Source organism: Centroberyx affinis, unplaced genomic scaffold, assembly GCF_046629955.1.
Source record: "Centroberyx affinis isolate AG114_WGS23_722 - 3 ecotype Tasmania unplaced genomic scaffold, CSIRO-AGI_Caff_v1 ptg000646l_1, whole genome shotgun sequence".
Lineage (NCBI taxonomy): Eukaryota > Metazoa > Chordata > Actinopteri > Beryciformes > Berycidae > Centroberyx > Centroberyx affinis.
The window spans coordinates 165,311-187,487 of record NW_027279272.1 but is presented as its reverse complement, the minus strand read 5'-3'; the positions used below and the strand labels follow the sequence as shown (position 1 = coordinate 187,487).

Here is a 22,177-nt window from a genome sequence, read left to right as displayed (position 1 = left end):
TTTTTATACAATGGAGTTCTATGGCTGCTGGGACATGGCTTCATTGGGCACCGGCTACATGTACGAGACTTGTTGGCAAAACAAAATCATTGCTGATTTTCTTATTTTCATAGGATTTGTTGACAGTAAGCAATGCATTAAAAACCACCAGCCTTATCCTTTAAGATAGAGTTCATATCTATACCGCCCATGTGTTAGATGAAGACAAGTAATTTAATTTTTTTATTTTTTATTAATTAATGAATTAGCTTAATTAATTACCTCATTAGCATAACTGGTTATGTTTAATATATCATGGTGATTATGGTGGGACATTAGGCAGCTCAAGTGCCTCTTGTTTTTCTTTCTTTCTTTTCTCTCGTAACCTATATGATGTGTGTAGATACAGTATATATATGATGTAGTATGTATATGACATATACTGTATATGATGCTATATAAAGCCCTTTGAGACATGCTTGTGATAAGGGGCTATACAAATAGCCAAGACTAGAGTAGACTAGACTTTGAATTTTTTTTTTTTTTTTTCAGTGGATGATGTCCAGGTGTCCTGCTATCGAATCTTGACCAGCCTCTATGCACTGGGCACTGGGAAAAACATCTATGTAGAAAGGTATACTAGCTTTAAACACTGTGTGAACTGATCAAAGCTTCAGTATTGAAACCCATTGACATGCAGTGCGGTCTTCAGCACTCTGTCTCTATCTTTCGTGTCCCCAGACAGCTGCCAGCTCTCGGTGAGTGTCTGGCCACCCTGGCTGGGGCAATGCCTGTCGCCTTCCTGGAGCCGCTGCTCAACACATACAACCCCTGCTCCGTCTTCAACACCAAGACCGCCCGCGAACGAGCCAGTGAGTCACACCGTCATTATAATATGATAGATAGAGTTCAGCACCAGGAGTGGGCCGAGGAGGCGGATGGAACGGCTATCATTACGGATAATAGGCTGGTTATGATTTTGAGAAAAGGCTGATTTTCCGATGACAAATACGTCATTAGCCAGTGTTTCTTGCGCATAACTGATTGACCTTTAATCAAATTGAACTCAGTGGTGCCAGTAGGGCCCTAGGGATGTGTGTGTGTGTGTGTGTGTGTGTGTGTGTGTGTTTGAAAGCTTGTTATCACCTAATCATGACGTCTTTGTCACTTCATTATGGATTTGAAGCCAATTCCCACAAATAGCAATATCAGCACACCTACTGTGTTTAGATACTGTTTTGTTTGGGCACAGCTGTGATAGAGAGATATGAAAAGAAGAATGAGATCTAATTTGATGATGTAAAGGATGTCTAAATCACACATGAATCCTCTGCGGTGTGTTCAGTCCTAGGCATGCCAGACTCGGTGGAGGAGATGTGTCCCGAGATGCCGCGGCTGGACGTCCTGATGAAGGACATCAACGACATGGCCGAGTCCGGGGCGCGCTACACGGAGATGCCCCACGTCATCGAGGTGGTGCTGCCCATGCTGTGCAACTATCTGTCCTACTGGTGGGAGAGGGGGCCGGAGAACCAGCCGGCCAGCGGGGGTAGCGTCTGCTGCACCACCGTCACCTCGGAGCACCTCAGCCTCATCCTCGGCAACATTCTCAAGATCCTCAACAGCAACCTGGGCATCGACGAGGCCTCCTGGATGAAGAGGATCGCAGGTGGGTGTGGGTTACTGTTGCAGCTTGATATGTCATGTTGAGTTATCCTGAAGCCAATCTAACCTCCATATTTTTCAGATTGACACCATTCTGAGCCTCATCAGAGTAGAAAAACGGGCATTTATTTCTATGAAAATGCTGACTTTGACGAACATCTTCTGACATTCCCTCTATCTTCTCTCTCTGTCTTCTCCTCTGTTTGTAGTGTACGTGCAACCCATCATCAGCAAGGCCCGAGCGGACCTGCTGAAGAGCCACTTCCTGCCCACACTGGAGAAGCTGAAGAAGAAGACAGTGAAGGTGGTGGCTGAGGAGGAGCTGCTGAAGGCGGACTGTAAGGGAGACACCCAGGAGGCCGAGCTGCTCATCTTGGACGAGTTCGCCGTGCTCTGCAGGGACCTGTATGCCTTCTACCCCATGCTCATCCGCTACGTGGACAACAACAGGTCAGCTCACTGACTCCTGGGTAATGGAGTTCTTTTAGAGGAGTGATGCGGAGGAGAGGGGGGACGATATTGATGGTTACAGGATAGAATATTTACTTATTTACTTACTATTTATCGTTAAAGCCATAACAAGAATGAGAGGTCATGATTGCATACAGTGCATTACAGTATGTTGGTATGAAAGAGAGGTAATAAAAACACATTTTGTGGCAGAGGGCGTTTTCATCCCTCTCTCTCCTGCAGGTCCAGGTGGCTAAAAGAGCCAGACGCTGACTCCAATGAGCTCTTCAAGATGGTGGCTGAGATATTTATCCTCTGGTGCAAATCACACGTAAGTTCTCTCTCCTCCATACATGTCGAACTACAAATAACAGGAGGCTATGATGAATTGGGCCATTGACAGAGCATCTGGCATTTGTTTCTCTTCAGAACTTCAAAAGGGAAGAGCAGAACTTTGTGGTCCAGAATGAAATCAACAACCTTTCCTTCTTGACTGGAGATAGCAAAACCAAGATGTCCAAGGTAGGTTTGATATGTGCCGGTTTCTTCATGATGTTCCACTACTGTGAACTTTTTTTCCTTATTCTGGAGCTTTACAGTAGATTTCTCAGGCGGCAGAATAAAGTCCCTTTAGTCATGTGTGAAGGCGCCATGACCGCTGATGGTAACATTTCTCCAACTTTCTGTGTGTGTCTTTATGTTTGTGTGTATGAGTGTGTCTGTCCGCATGTGCATACTTGCCGGTGTGTGTGTCTGTGTGTGTGTGTCTGTGTGTGTGTGTGTTACAGTAGAAGACAAACACTAACATTCATCCCCCAATGGGCTAACAACAAATATTCACACAACAAACATTCCTCTTCCAGAATGTATTTGTTGTTTTGTATTTGTATTTTGTTTGTCTGCCTGATTTGGTTGTTAAATGGCAAAGGCTTGTCATTACAGTGCATGTCCATGTTTAGACTGACTGTGTCCTTCCATGTAATTGTCCTCTCGTCCTGTCCTCTCTCTTCCTCACACAGTCCCTTAAGAAAAAGGTAGAGTGATGCAGTGCATGAGCTGTTTACCTGCCAGCTTATTGGCTTATATGCTCCAGTCGCCAGGGCAGAACAGCCAATATCCTGCGCCGCTGTGCCATATATATAATTATATATCATGTCACCTGATCGTTTATGGCCTTTGCTTCATTCATCACCGTGTCTGACATGATCACTTTGGTCATTCCTCATCACCTAATGGGCTGAACAAGTCTCATCTCGATTAATGAAATCCAACCTTGCTGTGACAAATCATGTGATCACATGTCACTGGTGTGTTTGCAGGTGATTGATTGTGGTATGCTGGTTTGTTTGGCCAATAGTTACCTACAGCTATTTATATTTCTTTTAGTCAATGTATGAGAATGGTGTCTGTGTGTGTGTGTGTGAATGTGTTAATACAATACATTAATATGTAAATGACCATTTCCCCTGAGCTAGCTGCTTCAATCAGCTGCGTTTTCCCTCACTGGTAACATCTTACTGTAACAGAGGCAAACTGTGTGCTAGTGCTGCTTTTCAGCTGAGGTCTGAGACTTCTAAATGCTTCAGTGGTGCAGATTTAAGCCTGGCCACAGATTTTGCCACTGCTGAAAAATAACCGCCTCAGTTCCCTCTGGCTTTTGTTCAAGTATGAGTGCTCCCACTGTGAAATAAGCTCCGGTAAAATACTTTTACTCTCAAGTTAAGGCATCAATTTAAGTGCTGAAAGGAAGTGTTTTGGTGCAGCGTTAATCAGAGTTAAAAGGGGAAAAAGGTATGTGCTTTCTGATATATTACCTTAAAAGCCCAGCTCCTTTTGAAGTCCCCTTAACATTTTTCCTAAGCGTTGCGTGTCGACTGATGTAAATATCATGTCCTTTTCAGTCTGGAGGGCAAGACCAGGAGAGGAAGCACAAGAAGAGGCGCGGTGAGTTCTACTCCATCCAGACCTCGCTGATCGTGGCGGCGCTGAAGAAGATGCTGCCCATCGGCCTCAACATGTGCACCCCGGGGGACCAGGAGCTCATCTCCCTGGCCAAGACTCGCTACCTCCTGGTGAGACTGCCCAACCACTCTTGAAGTGACCGAGCACTGGCCACACATTTGACATGGCTCATATGGGACTATAGCCAAAATGAAGAGCCAACTATAGACTCAAACAAGAACACATCCATTAAAATAGATATGTTAACAGTTACATTCCAAAATTCATCTATAAGCCCCGAGTGGGTTTCTCATCTCACCTGCACACTTATATTTCTTTTCTATTCATTTTTTTCATGCATTTTGTTTTAACATGTGCAAAATAAATAATTTAAAAAAACTTCCGCTCTTACAAAATTATTGATAGCACAGAACTAAGGTGGCATGGTACTGTCTAAAGAATAATGAGTTATTAAAATCATTGGTTGATGAAATGATAATACTTTTGCAGACTGGATCATCTATATTTTAGAGGTATTAAATGATGAACTTCATGCTGTGATCTTAAATGGATAAATGCCACTTTGGAATTGCAAATTGGTAAATTTTTTCCTCTTATAACAGAGAGACACAGATGAGGAGGTCAAAGACCATATTCGGCATAATCTGCACCTTCAAGAAAAGGTGAGCAAGTCAAAATCAAGTTCATGATCGTAAATGATTATTAGAGTCTCTGTTCCGTGTTGACTGTATGCCTCTGTGTTTGACATCCTTCACTGATGCTCGCTCCCAGTCAGAAGACCCTGCAGTGAGGTGGCAGCTGAACTTGTATAAGGACGTAGTGGTGAGGAGCGAGGGGCCTCCGGACCCTGAGAGGGCGGTGGACCGCATCCAGAGCATCTCTGCTGCCGTCTTCAACCTGGAGCAGGTCCGTATCGCTGGGCTCAAACTCAGCTACCGTACATTCTGCAAGACCCTTTTGAGCTATAGGTCCCTCAATGTAGGCTCAACAGATACAAGCGCTCCTTTGTCCCCTTGTCCATCAAAGCTCTAAACAACAACTAATGCGAAACATATGCCAATTTATGAATGTATGTAGTATAGACATGTATACATGTATGTATGTATGTATAAAGTAGGCATGTTGTTATGTTGGTGATGTATGGGGAATTGTGGAAGATGATGTGTATTTTATACAGCAGACACTGTTGTGTCCAAGACCAATTTCATTCGGGACAATAAAGTCTAATCTAATTTTATAGATGACACTGAACGATGATATTTTTCTCAAGTTGCTCTACGAATGCCAGCTAAATATCTTGATTGTAATGTGCAAAGTATCAAAAATGTACTTCTTCTATTCATGTTAGGTGGAGCAGCCACTGAGATCCAAGAAATGTGTATGGCAGAAGCTGCTGTCCAAGCAGAGGAAGCGAGCAGTCGTCGCCTGCTTCCGCATGGCTCCCCTCTACAACCTGCCAAGGTATTACTGTATGCTGCGCGCCTCCTTTTGGGTCTCTAATCACGTTCGTATGCTAAACAGCCATACAGTCATCACTCCAAGATGGTTCTGCACATCAAACATTAGCACAGAACTCCCTAAGCTGCCATTTGGTAGTTCTAGCAGATGGGGAGACGGTGTAGCATGTACTGCAGCTTCACCTCCGTGTTTGCTGGCCAAACACAGCCGCACTTGCTCTTCTTCGCTCTGGCTCACGACTCTCATTCCTCTTTTCCCGGGTTCTGACCCTGCATTAATGCGCAGCCTCCCTCCCTCAGTCTGTAGGACAAATGTCTGGCCCGCAGCTGTTATCAAGGAATAGAAAAAAGGACACTAGCAATTTCATGCCCTGCTGCTCTGTAACTCAATCACAGGAAGTCAGGCGGAGAGCAACGGTAGGGAGGAAAACAATTATGAGGCTCAACCTGGGGGAGGCCATCTTTAATATGTGCTCAGACGATGCCGCCTGCCTGACAGCATGACTCATTCTTTCACGACTGGAGCTGTTGTCGGTCCCGTGGAATATGACACAGCATGACTAATAATTATAAGATAGTATTTATGATGCAAGGATTAGTTAGCACAGTGTGGCAGGCATTGTTGTGTTTCTGTTATGGAGTAAATGAATGATGACTTTCATTCTGTTTGTGGGATGGCTGTGAAACTTTTCTCCCTTGGCTTATGTTGACACTCCTCATTCTTACACATTCAAATCTTTCTGATTATGTGTGCGGTTTGAAAAACTGCCCTGTGTCATGTTTTGTCTTTTGTATCTCTATTTAGCCTCTATCTTTTTTTCTCTCCTGAATATCACACTGTACTGTACCTCATCCCCTCAGGCACAAAAATAATAATTACTTCCTGAATGCCTACCGACATATTTGGCTGGAGATAATGCATGAGAACACAGACTATGACAGTCTGCTCTCCATGCTGACGGTAAAGTAACGCTGACCCAACGTTGCTATGACCTCCCGTTCCTTTCTTAACTCCCCCTCTCCCTCCCCCTCGCCCTCCTTCAGCCACGGTTTGTGCTGCAAATGTTAACTCCCATTCAAGTGTTTCCCACTGGCGTTTCCACTGGTCCATCTGTACAGCAGGCCAGCTAGCTCGGCACAGTGTTCAAACTGTTGCTGATCTCCAGAGTCACAGTAGTACGATCATTACTCTAGTCATGGATTGTAATTTCTTCCTGCTGATGAGAGTTGAAGAATCAATATTTTTCTCTAGAGTCAGAGCTCGGACCGGTAGAGAGCTCTCTGTCTATTATAACTCATTTAACAGTTTCCTCTAAGGTGACCAGCTGGACGTGCCAGTGCCCTATACTAACCAGTATTAACTTCTCCTAGAGTGACTTCTTCCTTCCTTTGCTCCGCTCCTATCTAACCCAGGCTAATCTCCTCTTGCCCCTCCCCAGGCATCGCTCTATTAACCTCTTCCTCCTGGCCTATCAGAGAATATGGATAGAGACAGAGGAGTACTCTTTTGAGGAGAAGCTAGTGCAGGACCTTGCAGTAAGTACTTGTCTCATCCCACGGCGCCCTCATGTAGGTACCTATGTGCTGTGAGGGGGTGGGGGTGGGGTCGCCCCTACCACCTACCACCTACTCTCGTGCCATTGTCACAAGTGCTTCGACAGCGCGCTGCCCGCCACGTGCCGCCGGGGCACCGTCAGTCATCCACGTGCCGACTGTGCACCCATCTTTAGCAAGCATGGCATCACCGCTGATGTCAGTGCCGGCTCTGTTCAGTTGTTGTGTAGTGCTAAAGCTGCGCCCCATCCAGCAGGGGTAAGGGAGCATCCGGCCGGGATGCTGCGACTTACCGTTGAAATTTATGGAAGCTGTGGTGCCTTTCCTAAATTTTCACCGTCATGACATTTTGAGGAATTTGTTGTACTGAAAGCAGAAGAAACACAGTGCACAGCTGCTTTCTTTATAACTTCACAAAAATTCTTCAAAAACATTTCTCATTTTATAGCCCATGAGAAACCATGATATAGTTTGATTAAAAATGGTTGCAGGCTTTATGAAATGCAGATAAATAGACAGCAAATTCTGTCTTCTGATCTGAAATAGTAGGCTATCAAGAGTGGTCTCTTCTCTGGGATAAAGTGGTAGACTGTGATAGAGTGTAAACTGGGCTCATGGAGAGTCACGCTTAACTTCATCCTCCACCCTTTAACACTGCTAAACACATACCTTGACACCTTGTTGTCTGGCTGGCTGGCCTGTGTGTGTGTGTGTGTGTGTGTGTGTGTGTGTGTGTGTGTGTGTGTGTGTGTGTGTGTGTGGATGTGCCTGTGTCTGTGTCCATGCCTGTGCTTGTGATTTATTGCCTGCATGCTATGCATAAGTCTTATATCCTACTGCTGTCCTATCCTGATACAACTTGTTTCCCTTAAGGTAAGTGATGTGAAGTAAAGTGACAATTAAGTATTATTGTAGCTACAATTTGCACAAAGTGTCATGGTGCAGATTTCTCAGTTTAGTGGCTTGTATATATACAACACCACAGTGATTTTGAACCCCACTAGCATATTCTCTGATACTGAGAATGCATGGCTAATCTTGAGAGATGATTGGCTCCATGATCGTGTACCGTGACATGTGTGGGTCTGTCCAGAAAACCCAGCCCAAGGTGGAGGAGGAGGAAGAGGAGGAGGTGGACAAGCAGCCAGACCCTCTTCACCAGCTCATTCTGCATTTCAGCCACAATGCTCTGACCGAGTGCAGGTAAATACACACTCTCTCTCTGCACACCTGGCCACCTGGCACCAGCAGAGTTCGCTCCATCTGTGCTGGATAATATTTCTGGCCTGCCCCTTGGCTAATAAACGGTCGCATTAAACTAAATCATTGCCATATTTTTTACACACCAGGGGAGACACGCAAGCAGTTTTGTTAGTATTTTTCTGTAGTCAGGCTGCTAAGGTAGATTGCAATGGCTGAAAATATAGTCACTGCCAATTGCTTACTGTTTGCAGTGATATTTTGTCTTTATGCTGCGCACAGTAAGATGTAACCATCAGATATTTATCTTCCTTTTCTATGTAGTTCTTTGGATGAGGATCCCTTGTATATTGCATATGCAGATATGATGGCAAAGGTAATTCCTTCTTATTTCTCTAAACTGCTGATACTGAAGTGTACGCTGTTCAGCCATGTTTTACAGTTTATACTTTTTGTTTTCTCTCTCAGAGTTGTGCTGAAGATGAAGAAGAGGAAGATGAGGAAGGGAAAGAGAAAACATTTGAGGTACTAATGATGACTCGGGAATACTGTTCTGTCTTTCACTTTGTTTTTGAACCATATGCAGCAATTATGCATTACTGTGTTGTCCTACAGGAAAAGGAGATGGAGAAACAAAAGACGCTGTACCAGCAAGCCAGACTACATGACCGAGGGGCTGCAGAGATGGTGCTCCAGATGATCAGTGCTAGCAAAGGTAGGGGAACACACACTTGCCCATGCGCCGTCCTGCAATGGAGCCTCGGGTCTAACTATGGCGTGTGATTTGTGGTCTCCAGGTCGACTTGGTCCCATGGTGACCTTCACCCTCAAATTGGGCATTTCCATCCTCAACGGGGGAAACATTCTGGTCCAGCAGGTACACAGCACTCTTCTTGCAGAATATAATTTGTATACTTACCAACATCATCCCAATATTTACTGTACTTTTACCTTGATGCAGAAAATGCTCGACTATCTGAAGGAAAAAAGGGATGTTGGCTTTTTCAAAAGTTTATCTGGACTGATGATGTCTTGCAGGTAATGGAGTCATGCCCAACTGCTACACACAAAAGACAAAACAGAATTTTGTTTTGCTTTACTGCAACATAAAAATATATAACACAGAAATATAAAACGATATAGAAATACAACTTAACGTACTTCAGTTTTTGTCTTTCATCCTTGTCAGTGTCCTGGACTTGAATGCTTTTGAGAGGCAAAACAAAGCAGAGGGTCTGGGGATGGTTACTGAAGAAGGATCAAGTAAGTCAGGAGAACAAACATGGAAAACTGTCTATCTTAGACAGTTCTGGTTGTCTCTTTCCCAACAACATGAGTGATCAATTAGCCCACTGTTGGGAGGCTTTTAATCATACTAAGTGGTCCAAAAAAAATAACACATTATGTATCGTAGCAGTCTGTTATGTCTGAAGTTTTATCTTGTTATTATCCTTACTACAGTATGATTAATATATATCCAACTTTCATTATGCTTTGTAAAGGGCAATATGACAAGATGTCAGTTTTGAGAGAGTCATGGTAACCTATCTGCTACACATGGTGTTGCTAATTACTGAACCATAAACTGTTGTGATAACAGATCTAAGTCTTCATCTGAACTGAACATGAAATAGAGATTAAAGAGTTAAATAGAGATAATTAGAGTATAGAGTTCACAGTTTGGTTTCTGCAGCGTAAATACCTTTTCCCACAGCAACGCCAAGATTTTTGCTGACCTCAACTATAAGTGATGTTGCCGAGCAAACATTTAGAACTATTGTTGTGACATGATGTCTGTCGTTCTGATTGGCCCATTCCGTTATTGTTCTTGAGTCAGGCCTGTAATGGCTGAAAGACACATGGAAGAAGTTATCCCAGCTTGACGACACATTTGCTCTTTAGTTTGTTGATGGACAAGCCCATCTCCATGTCATGTGTGTCTCTTGTGTGTCATGTTGTATGTCATCATGTCTTTGTATGTTCATCATGCAGGTAAACCTGTGCTACTGTATGTCTAAGTCCTGTCTAGGCCTGTCTAGGCCCTATCTGTCACTAAAAAGCACTTGCACTCACAACTACATCCACATGAAAATCCACATTTAATCTATGGTCTCTATTTGATCCGATGGGGTGCATACAGTATATGGATATGTTTTTCTCATGCATATTCCAACTCATTTTCACCTCATAAGCCCAGGCATAAGTGATGGTGACTGTTAGTCCTGTACTCTTTCTCACCTGCAGTCTAAATACCTGCCTAGCGAGCAGAATGTACCTGAATACTTCTGTTAATAGTAACCGCATGTCAATGTCACAAAGTAATGTCAATAATGTAGAGATATTTCTATAGAGCTATCATTCTCTCCTGTTCCTACTTCTTCTGATTGAAACTCAATGTCTTCTCCTTTGCTTATGTCTGCTTTTTTTGTTTGTTTGTTTTCTTCTGATCATGTTTTTTAACTCATCGGTTGCAGTCAACGTGAGTGAGCGGGGTAAATACATGGTTTAGATTCTACTCATTTTACACAATGCCGCCATCCTGATTGCTCTTCGTCCAGCTCCTTCCTCCCCTCATTCCCTCCCAATCCTTCCCCTCTTCCTCCTCCTCCCTTGTCTTGAATGCGATATAACCCTATTAGTGCTCTGGACTGAAGGAACACATGCATGCTCCTATGACATCTGGACAGATTGTTCAATCCATGGTCAGCTACCCCAAACTGACTCAAATCTCTCTCCTTCTCTTTGTATAAGAAGTCAGTGCTTGTTGTTTGTGTGGGATCTTGTATGTTTCTTAATGTTGATGATACTAACCAGCGTGTAATAAGAATAAAATTCCCCAAAGCTTTGTTTGTAAGAAACAACAAAGCTTTGCTTATGCGAAACAACAAAGCTCAGTTTTATTCCTATTATCAATAATCTTGTATTCATTTTTGAAATGATGCACTGTATCATGTCTGTGTGCTCTGAGCACAGTGCACATAAGTTTATGCCGCTTGAGAACTAGACAGCAGCTTTATGAGGAAGTGAAAGCTATGCAAGCCCTGGTGCCTGTACTGATATTTGACAAATGTGAAATGTTGGGTCTCTGACCTTCTCGTCACTGAAAGGGGCAGTCGTCAATCTCATTTCCTGTCTCCAGGTTCCAAGGTGCTGCAGAATGATGAGTTCACTAAGGATCTCTTTAGGTTTCTGCAGCTTCTCTGTGAGGGCCACAACAATGGTAGGTGGACACCTGCTATACCATTCACCAAAATAAGGAAGACGTTTGCTCAAGCTGCAAGATAGATCTCCTACGATCTCCTCTGCCACTAATTATTATCTATTTGACCCCATTTTTTCAGATTTTCAGAACTTCCTGAGGACTCAGACAGGGAACACTACTACAGTCAACATCATCATCAGCACTGTAGACTACCTGCTAAGACTCCAGGTATAATATTATCACAGGTAGACAACTGAGTAGAGACTCACTCTGAAAAATATATTTCAACTTATTCATTTACCCTCTTTCACGTGCTACACGTATTTATCTTTTGTTCTATCAGGAATCCATCAGTGATTTCTACTGGTACTACTCTGGTAAGGATGTGATGGATGAGGCTGGTCAGAGGAACTTCTCCAAAGCGCTGGCAGTGGCCAAGCAGATCTTCAACTCTTTAACTGAGTATATACAGGTACCATAACACACTGCGTCGAAACAAAAACTAATTAAAATTTCACAGTCATATGAATGATATGAACTTAATAGGCTGTTGCTTGTGGTCCTGACCAGAAAATACAGATTTTGCTGCTCTGTGCTTTGTCCCTGCTCTATCTATCCCTGCTCTTTATCTACACTATGTTACGTCTGTCCCAGGGTCCATGTATTGGAAACCAGCAGAGTCTGGCTCACAGCAGGCTATGGGATGCAGTGGTGGGCTTCCTGCATGTTTTTGCCAACATGCAGATGAAGTTATCGCAGGTATCTATGTCTGTATGAACACAGTGGTGTTGCTATATGTCTTTGTCAGCCAGAGGCTCTTAAAAAATATCTATAGCCACTAGAGGTCTCTCTCTGCAAGCTCAAGAATAACCCCAGGCCACTGCAGTACAATTACAGGAGTCTTGCCACTCAGCTATGTGATGTATGATTCCATCTATGATATTTCCTCCGTTCCCAATAAGCCAGATGTGCGATGAGAAAACTGTCCAACCACCTAACCTTATCCCATGGTCATCAGTAAGGGCTAGGTCTGATCGTAGAAGCCAGAATGACAGAGAGGACAGGTGGAGGGTTTTGAATTTAGCTCATCAAAGTACACTTCAGATTTATTGCATGCTGAAAGCAAGCTCCGTGGAGACCCTAAATGAGTCAGTCTGACCCAGCCATCTGCTCCCAGACAGTAAAATAACATTAACCCTGGTGCTGATGGATGGATGTCACCTAGGAGGGCCCAATGGGCCATAGCAGAGTCCTGGTGGGTCCCAATGATCTGAAGCAGCCTTGATCTCTCCAAATGTTACTCTGGGATATTAGACAGGGTGGCAGTGCCCTTAGAGGGAGGCCATTACTAATCTATGTGACATAGTGTAGTGTGAGTCATAAGGTTGCCTTTTGTTTCTTCACCTCCTAACAGGACTCCAGTCAGATTGAATTATTGAAGGAACTGCTGGACCTACAGAAGGACATGATCGTCATGATGCTCTCTCTTCTCGAAGGTTTGCTTATTGCTGACTCACTGAGAGTTTGCGACCCAATCTAATTGAAACGATTTGTTTGCTTGGGAGGTTTTGAATTTAATCAAATATTTACATTAGTGGCTTTGCTTAATCTGCATGAGGAGTGTTGCTTTTTATTGTGTGTACTGACAACCTCTGTTTTGGTCACCTTCACCATTACTTCACAGGTAATGTTGTCAATGGCACCATTGGCAAACAAATGGTGGACACCTTGGTGGAATCTTCTAGCAACGTTGAGATGATCCTTAAATTCTTTGACATGTTCCTCAAGTTGAAGGACTTGACCACCTCAGACAGCTTCAAGGAGTATGACCCTGACAGCAAGGGGGTCATCTCAAAGAAGGATTTCCAGAAGTCCATGGAGAACCAGAAACAGTATTCCCAATCTGAGATTGAGTTTCTTCTCTCCTGCGCTGAGGCTGATGAGAACGACATGTTCAACTATGAGGAATTTGTGGAGAGATTTCATGAACCAGCCAAGGACATTGGCTTTAATGTAGCTGTGTTGCTAACCAATCTCTCAGAACACATGCCTCACGATGCTCGCCTCTCAACGTTCCTTGACTTGGCTGAGAGCGTTCTCAGCTACTTTGAGCCTTATTTGGGTCGTATTGAGATCATGGGTGGAGCCAAGCGCATTGAGAGAGTCTACTTTGAGATCAGCGAGTCGAGTCGTACCCAGTGGGAAAAGCCTCAGGTCAAGGAGTCCAAGCGGCAGTTTATCTTTGATGTGGTGAATGAAGGTGGAGAGAGCGAGAAGATGGAACTCTTTGTCAACTTCTGTGAGGACACCATCTTTGAGATGCAGCTAGCTTCTCAAATTTCAGAGCCAGACCCAGTAGAGCGGCCGGAGGAAGATGAAGATGACAACCAGAGTGTGGTGGAGGAACATGAGGAGGAAGAGGAGGAGAGTGTGATGTTGGAGTCTTCCTCAGCCTTTACTATCGCCTGCATCTCCATGAGAAAGAGCCTAGGCCATTTCCGCCAACTGCTCACCCTGAAGAGCATCAGGCGGCAGTACAAAAAATTCAGGAAGATGAGCGCGAGGGAGATGGTGCGAGGCTTCTTCTCATTCTTCTGGATGATCATCACAGGCCTCTTTCACTTCCTCTACAGCCTCGTTTGGGGTTTCTTTCATATCTTGTGGACCACTATGTTTGGAGGTGGCCTCGTCGAGGGGGCTAAGAATATGAAGGTGACAGACATTTTGGGAAACATGCCAGACCCCACCCAGTTTGGGATCCATGGAGATGTGCTAGAGACGGAGAAGATGGAGGCAAATGAGGCATCGTCGTTGGCGGAGATGGGGCAGATGGCCCAGGGGGATGTGGCAGAGGCAGACCTGATGGCTGAGTTGCTCAACATACAGCCCAAGAAGGAGGGCAAGCATGGGGCTGAGCCAGGTTTGGGGGATGTGTCGGAGGTGGTGGTAGGGGATGCTCCATCCATAGCCAGTGCTGTCAGGCAGAAGAAAGCACAGGTCAGTAGCCATGTTAAATTAAAGGGAAAGCACGTAAAAAGTTGCTCTAGTTGTAACATTGTCTTTTCTAATAGCACATGACTAATATTAGTGTTGACGTTGTACAAGGTGCGAGACATATGTTATTATATCAGCACAAAATGGTCCCATTTAAATAAGATTCATCTATATGTCCGCCAAGTGGTTTGTGGACATTTCATTTAGTTAGTTGTTGAAACAATATTCCATTTGTTGTAAAGGAGGCTGCAAAGAAGAGGGCTGCTAATGGAGACTACAAATCCGACTCAGAGAAAGCAGAGTGAGTGTTCCTACAGTGTCCTTCATCCTCAATGGGATTACAACAACTGATTTAATTTTTAGTACGAACACAATCATCCTAGCCTCTCAGCTGTCTAACAGGATTTAGTTAACTCCCGGTGGGATGTGAACTGATGCTGAGGGATTAGGGCCAAGAGTAGACTTTGTGTGTATTTGGAAGCGTGTTTATGTGTAAGTGCCTGTATCTCTGTCTGTGTGTGCCTGTGTATATCTGTGTTTGTCCATGTGTTGACAGGTAGCTTATTTGTTTATAAACGCTTCTGTAGCCATGTTTTCCACACAGTTTACATGTGTGAGACCTTGCAACAATCTGTGTCAGTCTGTTACTAACAGTGAATGTTTTTGCTCCAGTTCAGAAGATGGTGAGAAGAAGGACCACGACAAGGGCAAAGATGAAGCTCCTCCAGAGCCCCCGGTGGAGGAGAAGAAAGCTCCGAAGAAGAGGCCAGGCCAGAAGAAAGAACCACCAGAGGCCTTCATGGCCAGCTTCTTCGCTGGCTTGGAAATCTACCAGACCAAGATGCTGGTCAGATGTTTCCCTCTTCTGCACAGTTGTCTTAAAAATTTAGGATCTTAATTATTAAATTAAGTTGGTTAGAAAAGCTCAAATCAATTTGTGGTGTAGTGTTTTTGGTTGCTGATATGGAAATGGTTGTCTTCACAGAACTACCTGGCCAGAAATTTCTACAACCTCCGCTTCCTGGCACTTTTTGTTGCCTTTGCCATCAACTTCATTCTTCTCTTCTACAAAGTAAGCTTATAGTTCTGGTATGATAACACATACAGTAAATGGGTTTCAACATTGTTTTTAGGCTCTACTTTGATAAATCCATTAAAATGTCTCTTTGTCCTTCAGGTGACTGGTGATGACTCGGATGAGGAAGACCCATGGAACGGGCGAGGTAGAGCTGGGGAGGAGGAAGACGAAGGTGCCATGGAATACTTTGTGCTGCAGGAGAGCACAGGCTACATGGCACCAACGCTACGCTTTCTGGCAATATTACACACCATCATATCCTTCCTGTGTGTAGTGGGATACTACTACCTGAAGGTACGATAGCACTCTCTCACAAATGCAAGCACATTAACTTGTATCAGGGTTGTTATAGTTTTTCATTAGTTTTCAATTTTTATTTACATTTTTGTGTAGTTTTTGTTGATTTTCAGTGTGGGTCCGTCCGTCACACACAATATCTCGAACACCGCTGATTGGATTTTCACAAAATTTGAGGGAATGATACTTGTCATTGCTCCATTATGGCATTTTAAAAATTGCACTGATTGGATTAAGGAAGGTGCTATGTTTGTTTACTTGTTTCTGATTGGCCAAACGGGTGCCAGCATCATTTGTCAGGGACGATGCTTATTTGTTGTTGTTCTGGTTTTTATTTCAGTTTACAACAATGTTTTTTAGCACCTAGTTTAATTTACAGTAATAACCTTAACTTGTACATTGTGATCACACGCACACACATACTGTGCACAAATGTACGTATGGTCCCACACTTACTTTCCCTGTCAGCCCTTCAATATATGTATATACCTCAGTAAACACACTCAGTATACTGAGATTGATTACTGTATATCATTACCTTTAGTGCATCTAATTACTGAGTTAGCCTACTTCCCTGTGTGTCCAAGGTGCCCTTGGTGGTGTTCAAGCGGGAGAAGGAGATAGCGAGGAAGCTGGAGTTTGATGGCCTCTACATCACAGAGCAGCCCTCAGATGACGACATCAAGGGACAGTGGGACAGGCTGGTCATCAATACCCCGTAAGTCCTGTAGAGGGGGAGAAAAGATGATCATGAATACAGTTTTTAAGATCCACACCTTTCAGAATATCACAGAGGTTGGATACTGATTTATTTTTGTATTGTATTTAACAGTTCCTTCCCCAACAACTACTGGGATAAATTTGTCAAACGCAAAGTAAGTGGCATATATCATTCAATCACTCACTACATAGCTGAATGGTTTCTACAACTTACTATCAGCTACAGTGTGATCCTCTTAATACCTTATTCCTATATTGCTGCTATGTGCAGGTGATCAACAAGTACGGAGACCTGTATGGAGCAGAGAGGATAGCAGAGCTGCTTGGGCTGGACAAGAGCGCTCTGGACTTCAACCCTACAGAGGAGACCGTCGCCAAGGAGGCTTCACTGGTGTCCTGGTGAGAGATTAGCCTGGCAGGGTAGACAGAGAGGAGACAAGCCAGAAAATGAGAAGTCAGATAGAAACTGAGCGTCCCTCACATCAACATATATCTTTTCACAGGTTGAGCTCCATCGATACAAAGTACCACATCTGGAAACTGGGGGTGGTGTTCACAGACAATGTGAGTTTGAATATAGTTTTAGATGATTAATTGCTCTTTATTATGGATTTATGGCTGGTTGGGTGAATGGGTGGATGACATTATGAGCAGACTGATTAATTCTGATTCTCTTCATTTGGTTTCTTTACCAGTCATTCCTATATCTAGTATGGTACACCACCATGTCCATCCTGGGCCACTACAACAACTTCTTCTTCGCTGCCCATCTGCTGGACATCGCCATGGGCTTCAAGACCCTCCGCACCATCCTCTCCTCTGTCACACATAATGGCAAACAGGTGAGGAATGGGATGCAGGTCTGCCAACGAGCAGCAGGGGTCACTGCAGAGTTAATGGTTGGGATTGTGTTGTGCCTCTGCGGCCGAGGCAGGCAGCCTCTGTTGTTTGTTCCCTGAAGCACAGCCTGAAGCCAATTTTCATCACTGCTTCCATGCTCTCTGTCGCTCACAGCCATTCTGCTGAAGCTTGTTGCTTCCACATAGGTGGCATCTTGGGTGTGCGAGTCTTCTCCTCCAGTCAGAAGTAATGCAATACTATAGTGTCGAGCCTGTTGTCAGCTGTGCCAATCAGAAGTAATGTATTTACATGAGAGTTAATCATGGCTCAGGTGGCTTTAGATGGCAGCGTGCAGGGAAATGGGATCTACTGCCTGATTTTGCACCAGTAGGTTATTTAATAGAGACGACGAAACTTAAAACCTCAAATAGTTTAATTCCGTATCTTGTAGCTTAATTCCAAAAAGTAAAACTGAGGTGATTAACTCAACAAATTGCACTTTTATCTCTGTTAGATTTGCATTAGTGCGTGTTTGGTCTGACCACTACTGAGACATTCCCCTTGCTTTGAGACTTGACTTCAAAGACACGCGACCTTCCTGGCCCCCTAGCCGCACCTTGTAATATACCAGGAAAAATAAATATGTCCTAAGGTTTGAGCCAAGGTTGGAGTCAATTAAATTTTACACTGAAAAACATTTGACACGAGAATCTACCCCGTTAACAAATAGCTGATAATATAATATAATATCTATTGATATAGTTTTATCAATAGAAAATAAAGTGCAATTTCTGTTTACAGTTTTAATTGATTAATTGGAAACCAAATTTACCTGAGCCCTGTGACCTTTTTACTGACCTGTTTTCCCTTTGATCCTCTCCTCACATTAATACTGAGAAAAGAGAGGGAAGAGACGACCAAAGGCACGAGTCCAAACAAATGTCAAGTAGAGCAAATGCACAGGGATTTTGTAATGAGATTTTCCTGATGGACGTCTGTGCGTCTTCCTGCAGCTGGTGCTGACGGTGGGCCTGCTGGCAGTCGTGGTCTATCTCTACACTGTGGTGGCCTTCAACTTCTTCAGGAAGTTCTACAACAAGAGTGAGGATGAGGACGAGCCGGATATGAAGTGCGATGACATGATGACTGTGAGTGTCATTCATGGGAAAATATCAAGATAATACATTGCTTATCTACAGTATGTGCATGCAAAAAATGCTTATAGAGTTTTGATTTTAACCTTTATCTACCACGGGAAGTTTGACTGAGCACTTTTTTCAGTATAGCTCAGCTTCACATTCACGCCACATTTACACTTGATAGCTTCCCAGTACGACAGCACCACTGACATTAAGTGTCTTCCTCAAGGGCATCTCACCAGTAGTTGCTGAGCGAAGGGCGTGCCTTGCTTATTTAATTTCCCCACCCAGAGTTTCCCGGACAGTGTGTGAATTCAAATTGGTGACCTTTGATTCACAAGCGCACTTCTCTAACCTGCTATTAGATATCAAAAATACTTACAACCCTTATCCATAGACACCATTGTAATTAAGCAGTTCAGTGAAGCTACCCATATAACCATATAATCATATAACCATATTACCAAATATGACTTGGCAATCTGTAATTTATTGTCATCTCGTCTATGACATTTGGAAGAGCGAAATTCTCAAATGAAACACCTCTCTTGGCGTTTTCTCTGCCTGTTCTGCCTTTGACCAAACAACACAGCAGCCATGGCTTTTTCAGAAGTTATGATGTGCTTCCCCATGGCATTAAGTATTATGCTAAATTGATGTGAGTGATCCATTTCAATAATATCCTCCTCGCTTTTTGCACCCTACCATTGCCACTCAGAATCTATATAAATTGGGTCAAACACGCTGCAAGTCTCCTGCCAGTCTCCACATGCAAACTGCTTGTTTACACAGGTTCGTAGGTCAAAATCGCCACTTTTTACACACAGAACTGCATTAATGCCACCGCAAACGCTTGGTAAATACGGCCCAAAGAGTCACACTTGTAGTCACATTCAAGCTTGCAGTTGGACTCACAGCAGGACTTACACTCTGACCTCCATGCAGTCATGCAAGGACTCACAAACACTCGCATACAAACTCAAACTGTGGCTCACGCTAACATCACACTGTCAATCACAATCAGACTGACACCAATAGACTGATGTTTGCTCTGGGCCTCATGCTCAAACCCGCCCTCATGCTTTCAGACACTCAAATTCACACTCGCCCTCCCTTTGTGTTTCCACAGTGCTACCTGTTCCACATGTACGTCGGCGTGAGAGCGGGAGGTGGCATCGGGGACGAGATCGAGGACCCGGCGGGCGACCCCTATGAGCTCTACCGTATCCTGTTTGACATCACTTTCTTCTTCTTTGTCATCGTCATCCTCCTGGCCATCATCCAGGGTAGGCTCTGCTACTGTGTATGCCCCCTGCAGGTGTGCTGGGTGTTGTAAAGTAAGGGGGTCACAGAGATCAACCGATGGCCTAACAGCATAAAAGTCAGTCAGCCTTTCTGGTTTCACAGTCATCCTGCTCTCCTAGATAGTTTTGATGTGGTCAAAACCCCTTTTAAGCTAACCTCACTGAAAGTCACTAATGTCTAAATTACCAGCGACATACTGTTTATATTATATACGCCCCATACACACAAAATTATACACCGTGATTGTAATCTATGCGCTTTATGTCCCACTGTGTATAGCCTCAGTAAACTCCTACAAATGCAAACAGACCGATATTCTTTCAGTTCAGCGTACTCTCCATCAGGAAATACACATTACACTCCCTATATTTAGGAACTGAGAGGTGTAATATTGTGGTAGGATCGATTGCCCAAGTGTATATGATATGCTCACAGTGATCCCTATGTGCTTGCAGGTTTGATCATTGATGCCTTTGGAGAGCTGAGAGACCAACAGGAACAAGTCAAAGAGGACATGGAGGTGAGAGGAGATTTTATTCTCACTTGCCAGAATGGCAAAACATGCTCTTGCACACTATGTCACCAAACAAGCAGCACATTTTGACATCCAGGCAACCGGGAGACCATGTACTATCAATATCTATTCGCTTTCTGTCCTCAGACCAAGTGTTTCATCTGTGGCATCGGTAATGACTACTTTGACACGACACCTCACGGCTTTGAGACTCACACCTTACAAGAGCACAACTTGGCCAATTACCTGTGAGTATCCCTCCCAGAGCATTTCGTGTCATCTTCAACAATTAGCTTTTTACTTTGAGGTTCGATTTCATTTAATTGATCATCGTTGTCATTTTTCACCATCTGTATCGCCTCTTCTCTGTAATTTAACCATGTGATTGATGGCTTCACCACATTACAACAGTATTAGTGCCAAAGTTAATAATGGCCCCAGTGATCCGGAAAACTAGCTCCTTTCAGGTACTCCCTCCATATCTCTCTCTCTCTCTCTCTCTCTCTCTCTCTTTATCTCCTTCTCTCTCTCTCTCTGTCTCTCTCTCTCTTTATCTCTTTCTCTCTCTCTATCTCTCTCTCTCTCTCTCTCTCTCTCTCTCTCTCTCTCTCTCTCTCTCTTTCATCCACCGTTTCTTTATAGTGCCCCTGACAATAGAAAGCCTCAGTCCATTTGCCCTCATAGTGAGCTGGCCGGAGGATGTGAGACTGGCCTCATTATCTCTCTTCATTACTATTTAATGCCATGAACTTCATTGGAAAATAGGTTTGTGATAGCATGCTCTCATACAGTATTCATCATGATTTGGCGTGCTGTGATGCCCACAGAGATACAGCGGCCCGTTGCCATTTGCACTGGGTTTGGGAAACAACAGGTGATTCAGTGACGGTGATAGGACAGTGTTGCTCTGTTTAGAAACCTGCGTCAGAAATCATGAAGCCTCCTAGTAACACAGGATTGCACTGTGAATGCTGTGTTATAGATGTTGAAATCCCTGAATGTGCCTGAAAGAAGGTTTTCCCTCCTTTTTTCCTTATACGTTTTATTAACAGTGATAGGTGATAAGAATGGTCTGGCTTTCTCAACAGGTTTTTCCTGATGTACCTTATCAACAAGGATGAGACGGAGCACACTGGTCAGGTATGATGCTACAGTAATTACCTTCCCTTGAGGAATCTCAATAATCAATCAATAACAATGACCCAGTATTATCCTGTCACTGTTAGAAATATTGTGTGTGTGCGTGTATACGTGTGCTCACATGTCTATGTTTGGACATGCATGTACATACTTATTTATATGTTTGTGTTGGTGTGTGTGTGTGTGCATGTGTGTGTCTGCCTCCAGGAGTCATACGTGTGGAAGATGTACCAGGAACGTTGCTGGGATTTCTTCCCAGCTGGAGATTGCTTCCGCAAGCAGTACGAGGATCAGCTTGGATAGAGCAGACTCATTCTCTCCACTTCTATCTATAACGGCAGCGCTGCAGGGATCTGTAGTCCCACACACAGCTGCTGGACTACAACACCACGCAGTCATCCCACCGATGCTATGGACTGGCCTGAGGAGAGACAAGGCAAAAGTACTTTTTTTATACACAAGAGAGGAACATCTCCCACCAGTGTCAAACGTACCCTCGTCACCTTTGGTACAGTGCCAATCTATGAGAAAACGACCTATAACTTGCCCAGACATTTTGGTTTTCCGTTTTGGGACTTTTTTCTCGTTTTTGACAACGTGTTGCCTTTTACTCCACATAACCCCAAACCATTGCACAATTTTTTTTGTCTTTTTGAGAAACACTGGGTTGTGTGGGGTTAT

At 43.8% G+C, this 22,177-nt stretch overlaps 1 protein-coding gene across 1 annotated transcript in view; it reads left to right on the top strand.

Moving 5' to 3' along the window:
- Positions 1 to 21,799, top strand: part of LOC139643710 (ryanodine receptor 3-like) — a 91,884-nt gene extending 70,085 nt beyond the window's left edge. The window contains exons 68-108 of the mRNA XM_071518942.1: positions 532 to 613; positions 721 to 851; positions 1,325 to 1,648; positions 1,854 to 2,094; positions 2,338 to 2,425; positions 2,524 to 2,616; positions 3,114 to 3,128; positions 3,996 to 4,166; positions 4,659 to 4,718; positions 4,828 to 4,962; positions 5,405 to 5,517; positions 6,953 to 7,049; positions 8,161 to 8,270; positions 8,592 to 8,643; positions 8,736 to 8,792; positions 8,883 to 8,982; positions 9,065 to 9,144; positions 9,229 to 9,305; positions 9,457 to 9,530; positions 10,742 to 10,759; positions 11,407 to 11,487; positions 11,609 to 11,697; positions 11,813 to 11,941; positions 12,124 to 12,228; positions 12,884 to 12,965; positions 13,154 to 14,466; positions 14,706 to 14,764; positions 15,136 to 15,310; positions 15,449 to 15,535; positions 15,641 to 15,835; positions 16,426 to 16,556; positions 16,671 to 16,713; positions 16,830 to 16,957; positions 17,062 to 17,122; positions 17,254 to 17,400; positions 18,412 to 18,546; positions 19,667 to 19,823; positions 20,298 to 20,362; positions 20,504 to 20,604; positions 21,445 to 21,496; positions 21,704 to 21,799. Of these exons, the coding sequence (XP_071375043.1) occupies positions 532 to 613; positions 721 to 851; positions 1,325 to 1,648; positions 1,854 to 2,094; positions 2,338 to 2,425; positions 2,524 to 2,616; positions 3,114 to 3,128; positions 3,996 to 4,166; positions 4,659 to 4,718; positions 4,828 to 4,962; positions 5,405 to 5,517; positions 6,953 to 7,049; positions 8,161 to 8,270; positions 8,592 to 8,643; positions 8,736 to 8,792; positions 8,883 to 8,982; positions 9,065 to 9,144; positions 9,229 to 9,305; positions 9,457 to 9,530; positions 10,742 to 10,759; positions 11,407 to 11,487; positions 11,609 to 11,697; positions 11,813 to 11,941; positions 12,124 to 12,228; positions 12,884 to 12,965; positions 13,154 to 14,466; positions 14,706 to 14,764; positions 15,136 to 15,310; positions 15,449 to 15,535; positions 15,641 to 15,835; positions 16,426 to 16,556; positions 16,671 to 16,713; positions 16,830 to 16,957; positions 17,062 to 17,122; positions 17,254 to 17,400; positions 18,412 to 18,546; positions 19,667 to 19,823; positions 20,298 to 20,362; positions 20,504 to 20,604; positions 21,445 to 21,496; positions 21,704 to 21,799 (5,549 nt within the window). The remainder of the gene's footprint in view (positions 1 to 531; positions 614 to 720; positions 852 to 1,324; positions 1,649 to 1,853; positions 2,095 to 2,337; positions 2,426 to 2,523; positions 2,617 to 3,113; positions 3,129 to 3,995; positions 4,167 to 4,658; positions 4,719 to 4,827; positions 4,963 to 5,404; positions 5,518 to 6,952; positions 7,050 to 8,160; positions 8,271 to 8,591; positions 8,644 to 8,735; positions 8,793 to 8,882; positions 8,983 to 9,064; positions 9,145 to 9,228; positions 9,306 to 9,456; positions 9,531 to 10,741; positions 10,760 to 11,406; positions 11,488 to 11,608; positions 11,698 to 11,812; positions 11,942 to 12,123; positions 12,229 to 12,883; positions 12,966 to 13,153; positions 14,467 to 14,705; positions 14,765 to 15,135; positions 15,311 to 15,448; positions 15,536 to 15,640; positions 15,836 to 16,425; positions 16,557 to 16,670; positions 16,714 to 16,829; positions 16,958 to 17,061; positions 17,123 to 17,253; positions 17,401 to 18,411; positions 18,547 to 19,666; positions 19,824 to 20,297; positions 20,363 to 20,503; positions 20,605 to 21,444; positions 21,497 to 21,703) is intronic.
- The last annotated feature ends 378 nt before the right edge of the window (positions 21,800 to 22,177 follow it).